At 34.9% G+C, this 16,326-nt stretch overlaps 1 protein-coding gene across 1 annotated transcript in view; it reads right to left on the minus strand.

The window, feature by feature from the left end:
* Nucleotides 1-16,326, minus strand: part of TrpA1 (Transient receptor potential cation channel A1) — a 68,707-nt gene that overhangs the window by 20,959 nt on the left and 31,422 nt on the right. The window contains exons 7-13 of the mRNA XM_071590253.1: nucleotides 15,568-15,804; nucleotides 11,189-11,389; nucleotides 9,475-9,653; nucleotides 8,435-8,547; nucleotides 6,740-6,906; nucleotides 5,106-5,275; nucleotides 1,322-1,466 (exon numbers count right to left, since the gene is read on the minus strand). Of these exons, the coding sequence (XP_071446354.1) occupies nucleotides 1,322-1,466; nucleotides 5,106-5,275; nucleotides 6,740-6,906; nucleotides 8,435-8,547; nucleotides 9,475-9,653; nucleotides 11,189-11,389; nucleotides 15,568-15,804 (1,212 nt within the window). The remainder of the gene's footprint in view (nucleotides 1-1,321; nucleotides 1,467-5,105; nucleotides 5,276-6,739; nucleotides 6,907-8,434; nucleotides 8,548-9,474; nucleotides 9,654-11,188; nucleotides 11,390-15,567; nucleotides 15,805-16,326) is intronic.

Here is a 16,326-nt window from a genome sequence, read left to right on the forward strand (position 1 = left end):
TGCTTAACTTGGTTTCTGCATCTCATTCTCACAAGGATGTAGTCAATTTGGTATTTTGCCCTGTCCCCTGGTATCTTCCAGGTATATGTTCTTCTCCAAAGTTGCTCCAAGAAGGTGTTTGCCGCTACCATGTTCTTCTTGTAGCAGAATTCTATCAGTCTTTCTCCCCCGGGGTTCCATTTTCCCAATCCAAACTCCCATGCTCCTTCCCTCTTGGCCCTCTCTAACCACAGCGCTCCAGTCTCCCATCACAATTAGGTTCTTCTTCCATTTTACTGCTCCTATAACTTCTTCCAGTAGTTCATATAATTCTTCTATTTCCTCTTCTGAATGGCTGGATGTTGGCATATACACCTGCACCATTACCGTTTCTGTAGGCTCAAGTCAAGCTCAAGTAGTTCAAGTGTATGAGGCAGAAATTCAAGACTTTTGGCATTAAAATTATGTTTTCCTCACAATTTAAGCTTTAAATTCAGTTGAATTATTCCACAAAATTATAGATATAAAGTAATCAAAGCCATTAAAATGAACAATCCATTAGCTCTTATATTAGTTTTTTATATGCAACATGAAATTTTATAAAAACTTGTATTGCTAGGAAGAATCTATTGCTTAATGTATTTATTCCTAAAAGTATTTCCTTGGCAGTTAAATTTGATTTTATTAAACTGATGAGTGATCATTTAGACCTGGCAAATGCACTAGTTATAATTGATTTTACCCAGCAAAGCCTGGAAAGTGGAACAATATGGAAAAAACTCCATGGGAGCAACTGAGTTACTGTTTTCCACAAAGTTATTAGGAGAGCAACGTTTTAAATGTAGTTGAGAAAGTGAATTAGGTCCCTATTTTGGTTGCATAAATGTATGGAAAGACCATATGTGGCCCTGTGACTTGCAAGTATGTTTGTTTATTATGAATTCTTTCCCCATCACAAATGTGTGTGGCAAAGAGAATTTTATATTTTTATGTATTTATTTCATATTTTGTATGTTTTAATATTGATTCACTTAATTCATTTAGTGTTCAGCCTTGATATATAAATTTGTATTTATGTTTACGGGCTGGTTGCATTACAAGATTCCCTTCTGTGGTCTCTTCAGGCATGTTTTCCATAACCACATTCCAGCATTACTAATTAATTTAGCTATACATGTATAACTGTATTAGGCATTATTTATTAATACAAGTATGTTATGTGGAATGCTGGGATACAGATGGTCACATGCCTCTCTCTCTTGCTCAGACCTTACAGAGAAAATTATTCCTTTTCATGATAATGTATCATTCATGCTATTAAATTTTAACAAAAGAAACTCACATAAAAAGATTTTGAGTCCTTCTTACAGTTGGCCTTGGTAATGCCTTTATCTTGGACTGCTTCAAAAACCCGAGGCATCGAGGCAATCAGTGCCAATATCACACAGGGATGCTTGTCAGATCTCAGTGCCAAAACCTCTGGTCCTCTTTATTTTTTCAATGAAAGGAAACAATAATCAATTCTTAATGGATTTGGCACACAAATACCAAAAGATAGATACATTATTTTCAATGGCCAAAAAAGGATTTAACAGTTTTGAAATACATGTCTGTATAAGTATATGCACAGAAAATAAATTGAGAATTGCAATTAAACAAAAGTTAAATGATAACAACATCACAAGTGGCTGATATTAAGTGATTGGTAGGAATGACCTCTAATTAATTGAATAGCAATAGATTAGTTTTTAGAAAAGTTCATGGAATAATTTAAAACATTTAGCTTATGAGAAACTTTAAGTAAAGGAGTTTAATTGGGGTGATGATTATATTACTTATATATGCATCTCACAACCTCAATGTGTCCTTCAATATGCACAAACATTTATTGGAATATTGAAACAAGCATGACATATTTGAGATTACATCAAAATATAGTTACAAAACCTCATATTAGTCCATGGAAATAATAATGGAAGACAGTCCATTGATAGGCCTTTCATTGAACAAAATTCACCTCTAAGCAAGAGATAAGTTTTCTTGGCACTTATTTATAATTCTATTAATAATCATATATTTTCCAGTTTATTGCTAAGAACTGGAAGACTTGCCTGTATTTGGCAAAAGTAGTTTGGATTGGCTATTATGGAGTTTCTTTCTCCAACAAGTTCGTGGATTGAAGAAGAAGTACTTGAAACTCGGACTAATTGCGATAATTTTTAATTGATTTAAGGGAGAATGGAGGAGAAAAAGGTTTCATATTGACTAGTACACTATTTTCTCTCTTTCTAAGGCTCAATGAGAGCTTTACTGGTTCAATGGGAGAGAGTACGGATGTGGAACATTTTGAAAATATTGTTTTATCTTAACATGCCTACAATAATATCTCTCCTTTTCACAATATTTTACACTATTATTATAATCTCATTAGAACAAAATGTACAACTCTCATCTTCCATAGTTTCTGATTTTTACTGATTCTCATGAGGTGTTAAGTTGAAGAAAGTATGTACTTCCATTGGATCTTGGTCAACCCATCAAATTTTAAATAATAACAGTTAAATTCCAAAGAAACAGTGGAAGATGCCCCAGCAGTAACTTTTAAAAGAGTCATCCGCCAATATGTATTTCAATGCAATAATTTGAGGGTGCAAAAATCACTCTAGGCAGGTTGATCTTGCACTCTGAAATTATTGCATTGAAATAACTGTTAACTTTTCTTCCACATGAGAGAATTTATTCCATTGATTCGTAACATTTGCATTACAGTGGGTCTGCATACAAACAGGATATAGTTGATTTATAGCATAGAATTTATTTATTATTAAGAGAATAATTGATCATCAATAATTCATGAGTGTGAGATCAGTAATAGTATAGTAATGTATTAGTTGTAATTAAGTATCTTTTTTTTTACCATAGCTTTATTTTGCTATGGTTTGGCCTGCTTCAATTGTCATCACCTTCATTTACTTACTCATGTGGGAAGGATGGTAACGTTGACTGAGCTTCTCCTGTTTCATTATAGTAGAGTGGAATTAGTGAGAACACCAAATGCTCCCATTCATTGTGACTTCCCTATATGGGTTTATTATTTTGTCTAAAATTCAACTGTAAAGTCATTTGTATCCACGAAAGAGAGGCATGTATTATATTTGATGGAAAAGATTTCATAATATTATTTAGAAGAGTTCTAACATGGGTTCTAATCTGATGATAGCTGAGGTGTTTTTGACCCAGAAGTATCTATGATTTAAGGTTTTCACAGTTACTATTTTCTCTATATAATCATCTTTTCAGAACATACTGCTGCATTTGGAGCATTTTTTATGACTAAATATTTTGTTCTGCCTACTGAAAGTGCCATCAGGAGGGAACTAAAAAATTTGTCCTCAATTACTCAATTTTGATGGAACTTTGGCTATATTTTTGCAAAAAATGGGCTATATTATTCTACCAAGAAACTACAGGAGATGCCACGATAGAAACTTTTAGCAGGGTCATCCGCTAATATGCATTTAAATGCAATAATTGCAGAGTGTAAAAATCATTCCCCTTGACCAGGACTCGAACCAGGATCCCTAAATGTCCGAATCCCAGTCAATGATTTTTACACTCTGCAATTGTTACATTGAAATGGGTATTAGTGGACGACTCCATTAAAATATTTATATTATTCTTAACCAATCAGAGAAGTAATTGATACGACCAAATAACTATCTATCTATGACAGGGAAGATGGTTATTGCTTTAGCACTGAATGGAAAAGACACCTAATCACGAAGTAGTTGTTACAGACCACTTGATATTTTAAAAAAATTTGAAAGAATGTCAGAAATGATAAACCTTATTTAGACATATAAGGGAAAAAAATAAAATGAACTCTTCAGTAAACTTGAGACATCATTCTTAGAAGAGGGAATTAAATGCTCGTTTATATGAAATGCTAAATACACATTAGGAAATCCTAAAATATTATAAGGGTACAAAAAAATGTTTTTCAAAAAGAATTTGACCACATGGCAGAAGTCATCTGCGGCAATCGAAATACCAATACCTAACTGACTATGGATTTATGATGAAATCATTAGCAAAAAATTAAAATTCTACACTGTCACTACCCATATCAGTCAGGTTTTGTAAACTCTTACTGGATTTCAATAGCCAGTAAAATCAAATTTCCATGCATTATCATTTTTCAATCCAATATTCATCATCTTCTTGTACAGTGAACTTGCAATTAATTAAGGATGAATTATCCAAAACCGAGGTTTTATTTTCCATAAATATTTTACCTCATTTTAGAAATTAAACTTGTCATAGTAAACATAATTTACAGTTAGTTGTCATGTAATCGGTTTTGTTGCATTTTCTCTTCAAATCCATCTCTGTTTCCATTCGCTTGGACCCTATTTCTAAATTTTCCACAATTATTTTCTGTTTTATAGGATCATGCATTTTACTGAGAGGAAAATCATCTTGCATGTCCATAGGACTGCAATATCTGCTGAATGAGAGGTCAAAAAGTATATAAATTTCAGAGGATTATGCAATCAGTTTGATGGTTATGCATAGATGTATTGTGTGGTATAAAAGCTGTATTAAAACTTTGTCATTTGAAGTTATAACAATTTGTCCAAAGAAGATAGGACAGATATTGAATGATGTTCATAAATGTAAAACAATTATTTAGGTTGTTCAAACTTTGAATTAAAGCTCCCTTAATTCACATTAGAACATCATTTATGAGATTGCCTGCATTGGATGTTTGATAAAAGGTTCAGACAACAAATTATATAAAATAAAAAAAGGAATATTATTGTTTTATGAAATCTAGTTACAGTATACTGATGAAAGGAAATATGACTCCGTTTCCATTCAGATAATGCTGTGAAGACATCTATGAAACTGTGGTTCCATAAGCAATGTACACAGTTATACTAAAATAATAGGTTCAAACTGCCTAAATACAGAAGTAATTATCTTGATGACTGGCAATGATTTGTTATGATCTGACTTGAAAAAAGTTTCCATTAAAATAAAATACTTAGTCTTACTTGAATACTAAATGCTATAGGGTATTTCTTTTCAATTTGTCTCTTTCTATTGCCCCATTTATAACTTACCTATCTTCATGAGTGACCATTGCAAGGGCAGCTTCTGGAAATTTATAATATATTGCGTAGTCTATTGCACTTAGATCCTTGGCATTGTACAGGAGTTTACATCCCATATATAGAAGCAATGATATTGCACTTGGCTTATTGTCCATTGTTGCTAGATGGAGAGCGGAATTCTAATAAAGAAACAGGAAGTAAGAATTAATTTAATTTGCTGAATGAAATCAATGAAAACTTAAAAATTGTACATATTTAAATCAGGCCATCACACAAAATTCTGTTACATGGAGTTTCTGTGCTTTCAAACCCAGTATGGTGACCCAACATTTCAGCCATTATGCTGAATTATGTTTCGAAAACACATGCATAGATACTTATGGGTCTAAATACTCTCAGTTGCCTCTAAATCACAACTCATGTCATAATTATTCTAAATAACATCATTAAATAATTCCATAAAGTACAATACCTCTTTTTCAAGAACAAAAAATGACTCTGCAGATAAACTTTTAGACAAAATAATGAGCTGATATTCATAGAGCACAGGTGCATTGAGAGTTTACTTAATTCGTAATTATTTGTGCCACAAGAATGCAAACGGATTAAACAGGTAGTTCCTCACTCATGTCAAACTAAAATTGAACAATAGTTTATAAGACATACCATAGAGAAATTATTTGCTTGACAGCATGCAATTAATTATTTGAGTGAGGGAGGAAAAACGTTTCAAAAGGATAGAATTTTATTAGTTGCTATCATTGATATGGGAGGGTAGGAACAGGGAATCGGAAAGACAAGGAATGACTCTTGCCAGGCACAATGGGTATTTCACCTATCAGATGGAAAATGAGTAATCAGCACACTACTCAATGCAACAATTTCAGAGTGTAAAAATCATTCGCCTTGACTGGGACTCGAACCCAGATCCCTCAATATCCGGTCTAGTGCTTTAGCCACTTAAGCTACCGAGGTGTCCTCTTAAACTCTGAAATTTTGGGGCTTTTAAAGGAACTAGATGTTGTGACGAAATACCGTACATACAATGTCACAGGCAATGAGGGATCTGGGTTCGAGTCCCAGTCAAGGCGAATGATTTTTACACTCTGAAATTGTTGCATTGAAATACACATTAGCAGATGACTACTTTAAAAGTTACTGTTGCGGCATCTCCCGCAGTTTCTTTGGAATTCGTCAAAGTATAAACACCCCATAAGTGCTTAAAGTTGGCTTTAACCTCGTGTGGACTGTGGCGCGTCGCGCACGACTACGAATGCCTGTGACATTGTATGTGCGGTATTTCGTCACAACATCTAGTTCCTTTAAAAGCCCCAAAATTTCAGAATTTCAGAGGACGCCTTGGTAGCTTTAGTGGCTAAAGCACTCGACCGGATATTGAGGGATCTGGGTTCGAGTCCCAGTCAAGGCGAATGATTTTTACACTCTGAAATTGTTGCATTGAAATGCACATCAGCGGATGACTCCGTTAAAAGTTACTGTTGCGGCATCTCCCGCAGTTTCTTTGGAATTTGTCAAAGCACACTACTGTCACAGCACACTATCTATAAGAACATCGACTGCAAACACAATAAAAATTCAATGTTAGATAAACATAAAGATAAGTTACTGAAGAAAACACTTACCCCATCTTTGTCAACTTGATCAAGAAGGTGGGAATGAACTGAGTGAAGTAATTCCATAGTTTGAGTGTAACCACTCATAGCAGCCAAATGCAGAGGATTCCTTCCATTGTGGTCTCTATGAAGAAGTGCTCCACGGTTTAGCAGCAACTGTACTACTCGTGTGTGACCTATGATGTAACATGCACAAAAATTGTTACTGACATTTTTTACCTTCAATAAACAGGATTGGCCAGTTGAAAGTACATCAGTTCCATTTTTTGAGCCATGAAATTTGGGAAGCATTTTAAATTCATCCGAGCCAAGTGTTTTATACTTGCATTATGAGTAGGCAAGTTAGAAAACTGGCTAAATGAATACAATTTCTGCATAAATTTATGCACTACATACATCCAAATTTTTACTATGGTGTGATATACAGAGGCAATTTTACATAGGTATCACACATTAAAAAGTTGATGGAATTTACATAGCCTATTAATTCATAAAAATCAAGAAAGTTGAACCAGTGTTAGAATGTTATACTTTCATCTACCATACTGATCATTTGAAAATATATAGTTCATACAAACTTACCATAAGAGATGACAACTTCTTAATGTTTGACACATTTACATTGATATGCAAAAAGATCAGATTACTAACACAAGGAATATTAAAAGCCCCAGCATAATAAAAACGTAAATGAAACAAGGGATTAACAAGAGGAGGCAAAATAAGCACTGGAGGATAATTGAGATTAAATTTCCTGATAAGCTCATTTGACTTTGTCCACCCTGAAGAGAAATTATGAGAATGGTATTCAAAACACTAAAAAAATACATGATTCTGGTCTCTGCAAATAATAGCATCATGAAATAATATTTAAATAAAAATGGAAGTAGTATAGATAATACAAACACAGCAATTCCACAATTTATATACTGAAGACCATGGTTGGACCATTATATGGCATCATCAGGTGAAGATAAAATGTAAGGCAAGGTATATCTACACTCAGGATGAAGGGGTGGGTAGAGGAGTGAAAAGGGGGAGGGTATGAAGGAGTGAGGCATTTGGGTGAAGGGTGAGAGTGAGGGTGGGGAAGGGTCGATGTGTAGCTTGCAGGGGCTTGAGCACACTGCGATGCTGAGGGAGATCAGTGGAGTTATGGAAAACATAGGTGGGGAGAGCAGGAAGGGCACAACAGCTCATTAACTAAGGTCTTCTTTGGGGGCATATGGGTGCTAATCTCTAATTCTTTGGGTGCATTTAATCCCGGACCTAATTTCTCCATTTGTAGGATCTTGGGTTGAGAAGCACTGTGATGGTTGTGCAGCAATAGGTGTTCAGCGAATATAGAAGTGTATTTGTTTTTGTGAAGCAGGCTAAATGAAGAAAGGACCATGAATGAAGACAATATTGACCCTGGCAGTCAATAAATGTTAATTGTGGAATTTCTGTATTTCTATTATCAATATAAAGGAGTGATTCCACAGAGTAATGGCAAAAACAGTGTGATAAAGATGTCAGGTACTACGGAATCAGAAATTGCAGCAATAATAATGTTGGTGTCTGAAAATAAGCTAAGAGAAGAAAAATAAGTCTGTCACAATTCAATTATTCATCTGGGTCAAATTTTATGAATTACTCACGACTAAATATTGGAAGGATAAAACCTATGTGCTGTAGGATGAATCATTAAAAAAAGGAGCTCACCTTGCTGTGATGCTATGTGTAATGGTGTAAGGCCTTCACCATCACTTTCATTGATAATGAAAGTCCCTTTTTCGGAATCTAACAGCTGGCGCACTGAGTTGTATCTTCCATACCTAAGAAAAATCATTGTACAGTATGATTATTAGTAAAATATTTATGCACAGAAAAATTAAAAAGTTTTCTCAGGATAAATATATTTAGTATTCAACCATGTAAAACTATAATCCTTCTTGCATCAATGGAAAATATGAATTGATACTTAAAATTGTATCACTTAATTTATAATATCGTAGAGATTCCAACGAGTTTAACTAATGTGAAACTTTTATTTAACCATTAATAATGATTCATAATTATGACCATTTCCGAATACATCAGAAGAATTTAATGTCTGATGTGATGACTTCAAGAGGAAAACCAAAATGATCCAATGAATTATGATATTAGGTACCTACTGGCTATAAGCATGGCCTGCTACCAGTACTAATCTTCTTAAGACCATCACAAAATGTATCCAATTTATTATAAAAGAAAGAAAAGTGGAGCATATTTTGGTACATGCATATTTATTAAGCTCTAAATATGCTCATATATTTAAAAGTCCACAGAAATGACTGCTAGCATATGAAAAAACTTGTATAATATTTTACTCAACAAAAGGCAAATTTACAAACCAAACTCTTGTTAGAACTGTGCATTAATGCCATTGGATCAAAATTATGGAAACTATTTGCAAATGATGGAAAATGATCAAAATATTGACTTATTCCTTAATATTATAAATTACATAATCATTAATTTCAATCGATTAATTTAACAATTTTAAAGTATCCATTGATAATGGGAGATGAGATATAGTTCCTCACAATACTGTGAGAAATAGGATTTCTTACAGACATATTTTGTATGAATCAATAAGATACAATCAATATTTCCATGTCATTTTTTAGCTTTTTGTGAAATAGTATCTTATCATTATTTCAAATTAATTAAATCCCAAATTATTTTTTTTGACATGATAACCAGAAAATAACTTTTACCTAGCAGCAAAATGCAAAGGGCTCTCATTGTTATTGTTCTTGAGGTTAATGCAAGCTCCTAAGCGTATGAGATTTTCAAGGCTCCTGATATGCCCCTCTCTGCTAGCATAATGTAAGGGTGAGCAGCCAGTGTTGTCCTTTTCATTGAGTAACTGTCTTAGCCCAGCCTCTGTCTGCCCCTGCATGGAAAAACAATCCCATTAGAGAGCATGAAGAAAATTTCATACCTTTACATAAAGGTTACACACCTATATTCTTGAAGTGCATCAATGAAAATACTGATTCCAATAAAAGTTTTAAAGTAATAAAACCTTAATAAAAAAACCTGAAAAGGTTTCCTATGTCAACTGCCATTTTATCAACCAGACCTTAGCCACATACGATCAAGTTTTACTATGTGCAATCCACAATTTGAGCTGTAGACCTCTCAACTCTGGAATATTTCCCTGTGTACATTGTTTTGGCCCAACATATGACTAGTGAAATTTTCATTTTTCATAGTTATTTGAATGATATGGCTTTTTACTTCACTTAAGTAATTGAGTGGAATTTTTGAAGCTTTTTAGGCACATTAATTTTCACTATACTGCCATCTGGTAATATTGAAATGAATGATTTGTAATAATATTTGCATTTACCTTCCAATCTAAATCTAAATGAGAAGAAATGGCTCATAGGACAGAAATAGTAACATGATTTTCCTATTATAATGGGCATCCATTTAGTATAAATGTTCCATGAGTGAAATATACAAGCTTTTTCAATATCATGTTGACTTTGCAACCCATTGTCAACCTCCACACTCACACATCCTCTTCCCTCACACTTTCACGATGCGATGCTCTGATGGTGGAAACTTCCTTCCCTTCCGTCCTCATGCATACTTTGTTCGCAGAAGATTAGATCTTGAAATTGTAGGTATAAAGTCGGTCAAACTTCATCATTTCAATTGACTTCAACTATCTTATTGATTGACTCTACAACTTGACCAACCAAATACATGCAGCCCATATTTCTGAGGCAAATAATAATTGTAAATCATGTTGTTTAAGTAAAAATCACAAATTATATAGGGGTAAATAAAGGGTTTACATTTACATGAACATACTATATCTAAACAATACACCTCAATGGCATACATAGATTTGGTATATTTTTTACACTCATTATTTCAATTTGCGCCAGAATATAATTTTGCTGGCAATAAAAAGTAGTCATGGAAAATTTTTAAAATGGCATAGGCAGTATGTTGGCCTATCTACAAAATGTCTGCACTCATCTAATTGCATTATTAACTTATTTACTAGGTTTCTTAACTATCTAAGACAATATTGTAAGATTTAGATTATGTAGTTTACCATTTATTTTCATACATTATGTGTTTATCAAGCATCTGACTTATGCACAAATCTCACTTTAATACATCTCAGCCATAGCTTGGGGACCACCTATATGATGCACACAAATGAGCTGCTTCTCTTGAAATTTCCTTAAATAGTATTGCTTGCTTCCATAAAAATAATTTTATGCCTACCCCAGGGACTAAATTCATGACATAAAATGATTAAACATCACATTCATGTAATTTTCAATAAAGACAAACAACACAAGAAGTTGGTTAAAATTTGTAGGACATGTAAATCAAGATACTGCCATGAAATATAGTAATAAGCAACATAAACTATGCTTCAAATTACCACCTTTCAGTACAGACCTGGCTCACCTGATGTGCAAACTCTTCTAATCTCCCACCATTCATGACAATCAAATGTAGGGTGTTCCGCTGGTTCTCATCCCTCAGTTGGATGTCTGCCCCCAAGTGAATAAGTGTGTGTACTGTACGCCACGCCCCTCGAGAGGCTGCCAAAAGTAAGGCAGATCTCTTTTCCTTATCCAGAGCATTGATATCGGCACCCTTAGGAAGGAAAAATAAATTACACAATTTCGAATGAAATTATCTTCGAACTAGACTAGTAAGATTTTCTATTAAAATTAACCACGAATTATATTTAGCCTGCAATGCCATAGTTTTTTAAAGACTGTCTGAATAAGTTATTCTGATGGTACCAAACCTGAAAACAGGTTCTTTGACTTCAAAATTACAAATAAAGAGTTGCGATAAAGACTCATGTCAGGGGTTTTGCAACTTTTTTACTATTTGAGACCTCACAATCACCAAGGGTTGGAGTGTACTTGTAGGTGGGAATAAAACTCTTGGGATGAATATCAAGGTTAACTTGATAAAAATCCATTTGGGTAAATTTCATATTCTCTCTATGGCTTTTGATATCAACGATGTGAGGAAAGTGATTGCATACCTTCTTTTTTAACCACATGACAGCAGGTGGTCAAATGCATTTACCATACTTCAGATGTCATTATACATATCAGGTTCTCCCTCCTTAAAGTGATTTGTGGAGTACCACAGGAAACAATTTTGACCCGTCAACTCTTCCTTGCCTTTATAAATGGCTTTTCCAATTCTATAACAAATGACAAGATATTCTATAGCCTATTAGGTGAATGCAGATTATACACCTTTATTGGTAGCTGATAATAATGGTGAATATGTGCCATATATAATAGCCTCTAGATCAACATCAGTTGATGGTATACCTGTGTTTTCATGCCAAAAAATCTACATCTTCATCTAACCCCCTGCTTGAATTGGAGGAGTTATTTTTCATGGCTCATCATGAATCATTCAAGTTTCAATACCTAAATGTAAAGTAAAGCACTGAATAATTACAGTAATTGAGGGAAAGAGGGCAGCAGGTAATAAAAAATGAGGGATAATTATAGATATGTAAGCTCTCAGCTATTATGAGCTGATTTTTATGGAACATTCTATATCATGCATGTATCCTTTACTGAAGTGTCTTTGGTATTCCTTCATTATCTTGATCCATCATTCATTTCTTTCACAGTTCTGAAATTTTTAATATAAAAAATAAAATTGCTGCTGGTTGATTACCTGCATTTCTCATGACCCATTATTATTAGGTAATCTACCGGTCAAGGTAGGTTTTTGGATGGACACCACTAATAAATAAATAGTATTTTGTAACTACTAACAAAACACAAAATCCAGCATTCTACTCTACATCAGGTCCCTCTTCATCTCTGAGTACTTCCTTCCTCCCTTCATCCCATCCAACATCCCTATCCTGTTCCTTCCCTTTCCTCGTTTGCCCAACATTCTCCCCTCTATCACAGTCTTCAACATCCCACTGCCGGTCAAAACCCCCTTCATCCACTTTTCCTGCCTCCATAGGATTTCTCCCAACAAACCCCTCTCTTCGTCCACCATACCAAATACTTCCTCATTTGTTTTCTTCTCTGTCCATTTTACCTTCTCCATTCTTCTCCACACCCACATTTCAAAGCCTATCCTCCTGCTTCAATGACCACGTTTCCGCGCTGTACATAGCTGCAATCTATATCAAAGTTTTTATGATTCTTTTCCGGATAACGATTTAACTTTGCTGTACAGAGCACCAATTTCACCCTTCCTCTGCAAACTTTCCATATCTTCACACTGCGTCTTCCACCATGCTTCCCTTGCCCTATTTGTTGCTTACCTCAATTTATTGTTTAACTCTTTGTACTTCATTTTGCCTAACTCTGTACTGATATTCTTCCATTTTCTCCTCTCATCCATCTTTGTAATCATCTCATCCGTGATCCATGGTTTCCCAGTCCTTTTTGCGTTAACCGTTCCAATAGTGTCTTTTGTGGCTTTAGATAACCCTTTCTTGATACTTTCCCATTTTTCTTCGATAGTACTAAGCCCTTTACCATCCTCCATAATTTCCTCTACAGCCTGTTGGTACTCCTTCCTTTTTAATCCATTTAATGCTTCTATGTTCCATTATCTAACCTGCTGTCCCTGCCTTATCTTTTTGAAACCGATGCTACATTTCATAACAACGAAATTGTGGTCAGAGTCCGCATCTGCTCCTGAAAGCTGTGCGAATTTATCACACTGTTACTAAACCTGTGTCTAAACAGAATATAATCTAGCTGATACCTTTCTGAGGCACCTGGTATTATGCATGTATACCTGTGCCTTTTTTGTTGTCTAAACCATGCGTTGGTGATGACTAACCCCTGTCTCCTGTAGAACTCAACTGCTTTCTCCCCACAGTCATTCCTCGTGCCTAAACCATAGTCTCCAACCTCATCACCATCTCTTCCTTCACCTACCATCGCATTCCAATACACGATCACTATCAAATGTTTCCCTGCAGGAGCACACGCGATTATGTCCTCTAACTGTTCTTATATCCTATCGACCTGTTCCTCCTTATAGTTGCTCGGTGGCATGTATATCTGAATAATAACCAAGTTCGTCGGTTCTGCTTTTATCTTTACTAGTGATATTCTATCCATTGCCTGTTCTATGTTGACTATGCTTCTTCCTACCTCTTTATTTAATATTATGGCAACCCCTCATTGACTCTCATCCCCACCGCTGTATATTGTTCTATAATTATCACTCCAGTAATCCCTGCTATCCTTCCATCTCACCTCGCATAGACCTAAAATATCTATACTAACCCTTCCCATCTCTCACATAATATTCTCTAGTTTTCCTGTCCTCAACATTGTCCTAACATTCCACTAACTAATTTGGTCTTCTTCTTCTGCGTCTTCTGTCTTGCTGCTGTCAGTTCTCTTTTGCAAGAGTTTCGTGGGATGACGACCACGGAAGCCTTGCCTCCCCACTGCCGGGCATGACACATGGCCGATTGGGCTGAGCCCTGTTGTTGCCAGGACTCATATTATCTGTAGCATCCATCATTTAAATCTTGGGAATGATAATTGAGGTGGTTTCCCGTTGCCTTCCTCAATAGTTTTTTTAAAGTGACACCATCACCTACTGGCCGCCCCACTGGGGTCAGAAGCCTTTGCAGCCGCCTCACTGAGGAACAGACACCTTTTGTCTGAATCCTAACCTTCGACCTATCTGGCATGGGTGACCCTACCAGGAGCAATTATTATCACTCCTGCCAGCACAGCTCTAGGGGTCATCGGAATGCACAAGCCCTTCCACCACATCAAGGTTGTAGTCTGGGGAAGGTCTAGACTCATATTTATCAACAAAAAACAACAGGGAAGGTTAATATGTTTAATATCATGAATCACAACATTCAAGTCAATTCCATTTACTTACTTATGTCTGCCAGGCCATGAGTTTTATCTGTCATTTAATGTAAATTACTGCACTAATTGCACAAAATTAATACACATATAAATCGAAAAAATAGCCTCACTTTCCAAATTCCAAAGGTGAATAATTTTTACACTCTGAAATTGTTGCATTGAGCATCACTTTCATGAATTTCCATCTCATAACAAGAAAAAACAGTTATAGGTTTGCTATGCAATAGTTTTCTAATATTCTTTGCTATTGCCTACTACTGGTATCCTAAAAGCAGATGACAATCTATGGAGAATTGATAGCTAGGGAAATCTGGCTTCCATGAACAGTGGCATATAGTCCACTATGAGATGAAATTTCAGAGGCTCCAGTAGTCCCAGCCATCATCCCTCTCACCTCCAACAAATCAGGTCACTGACGTCCCTTACTCCTCAATATTCAAAGCAGATGGCCTCTATCTATGCCTTCACTCATAAAAACATGACTACTTGACGAACATTCTGTCAATTTTTTATGAATAATTTTCAATGGTAACCTAAGCTCTAAACTAAGGAACTGCAAAAAAATATTTCCCAAAGAAAACGAGAATAAGTTTGTCTGTTAAAGAAACATACTCAGTTACTTGCTAAAATCCTACCAATACATAGCAATGTTTAATCCTCCATGTAATAAAAGTGCTTTGCAATTTTGAATCATGTAAAGAGGTAAGATATGAACTTATTGTCAATAATCAAAGTATTATAATTTCTTGTACAAAGCAACATAGTTTACTCCAGTTCTAATATTTAAAAGTCCTACAAAATCAATTTTGTATGCTAAGAAAATATATGCAAACAAATTAACCAATAGAGGACACAAATGATGAAACTCATCATATGACTAGTTGTGAAAACGTATTCAGTTCATATTTTGTTTCATATCTTACACACCTCTTTCACTAAGTATTCCACAATATCAGGGTGGTCAAACATGGCAGCACAATGCAATGGTGTCATTTTCTGGGCATCACAAGAAGCAAGACATTGAACCTTCTCTTTGGGCTGCATGCTGAACATGAGGCGCACTATTTCCAATGCTCCTTGTGCACATGCTAGATGTACTGGAGTGGATAGATCATGTTGTTGCATTGAGATCTTTGCACCACTTCGAAGGCACAGTTCCACTGCCTGGAGGAATAAATAATAGAATTTTTGTTGAAAAACACTGATTACCTCTTGCTCATAAAACTCCATTGATCAACAATTGCGATAGTATGAAGTTCGCGTAAAATCCATTAAATTGAATAGTTGTAATGAAAATCTGTCAGGATCAAACTCAACAAGCATGAAATAAATATATTGGATTTGACCCTGTTTATCTAATTCATTCCTTGATAGGAATCATAAGTACGAATGCTTAACACCTATTGTGCAGAGATTTGCACTCATTGTCACAATTAATTCTAAAATTGAATATCTGAAATCAGTTAAACTAAAAACCATTATACTACATATTTTATCTCCCTAATTACCCTAAAACACCAAGATAAGTCTTGCAAAACATAGAAGTCTTTTGAAAATGCTTTTTAGATGCTTGATGATTGCAAATTTTCCAACGGGAATTTGGGTCAAGTTTTTTAGTTTAGAGACAACATTTGGAATGCTAACCTAAATGATATGGGTTAAAAAAAAAATATTGTAAATGAATAT

This window comes from Hetaerina americana, unplaced genomic scaffold (assembly GCF_022747635.1).
Source record: "Hetaerina americana unplaced genomic scaffold, ioHetAmer1.1.p SCAF_4, whole genome shotgun sequence".
Taxonomy (NCBI): domain Eukaryota; kingdom Metazoa; phylum Arthropoda; class Insecta; order Odonata; family Calopterygidae; genus Hetaerina; species Hetaerina americana.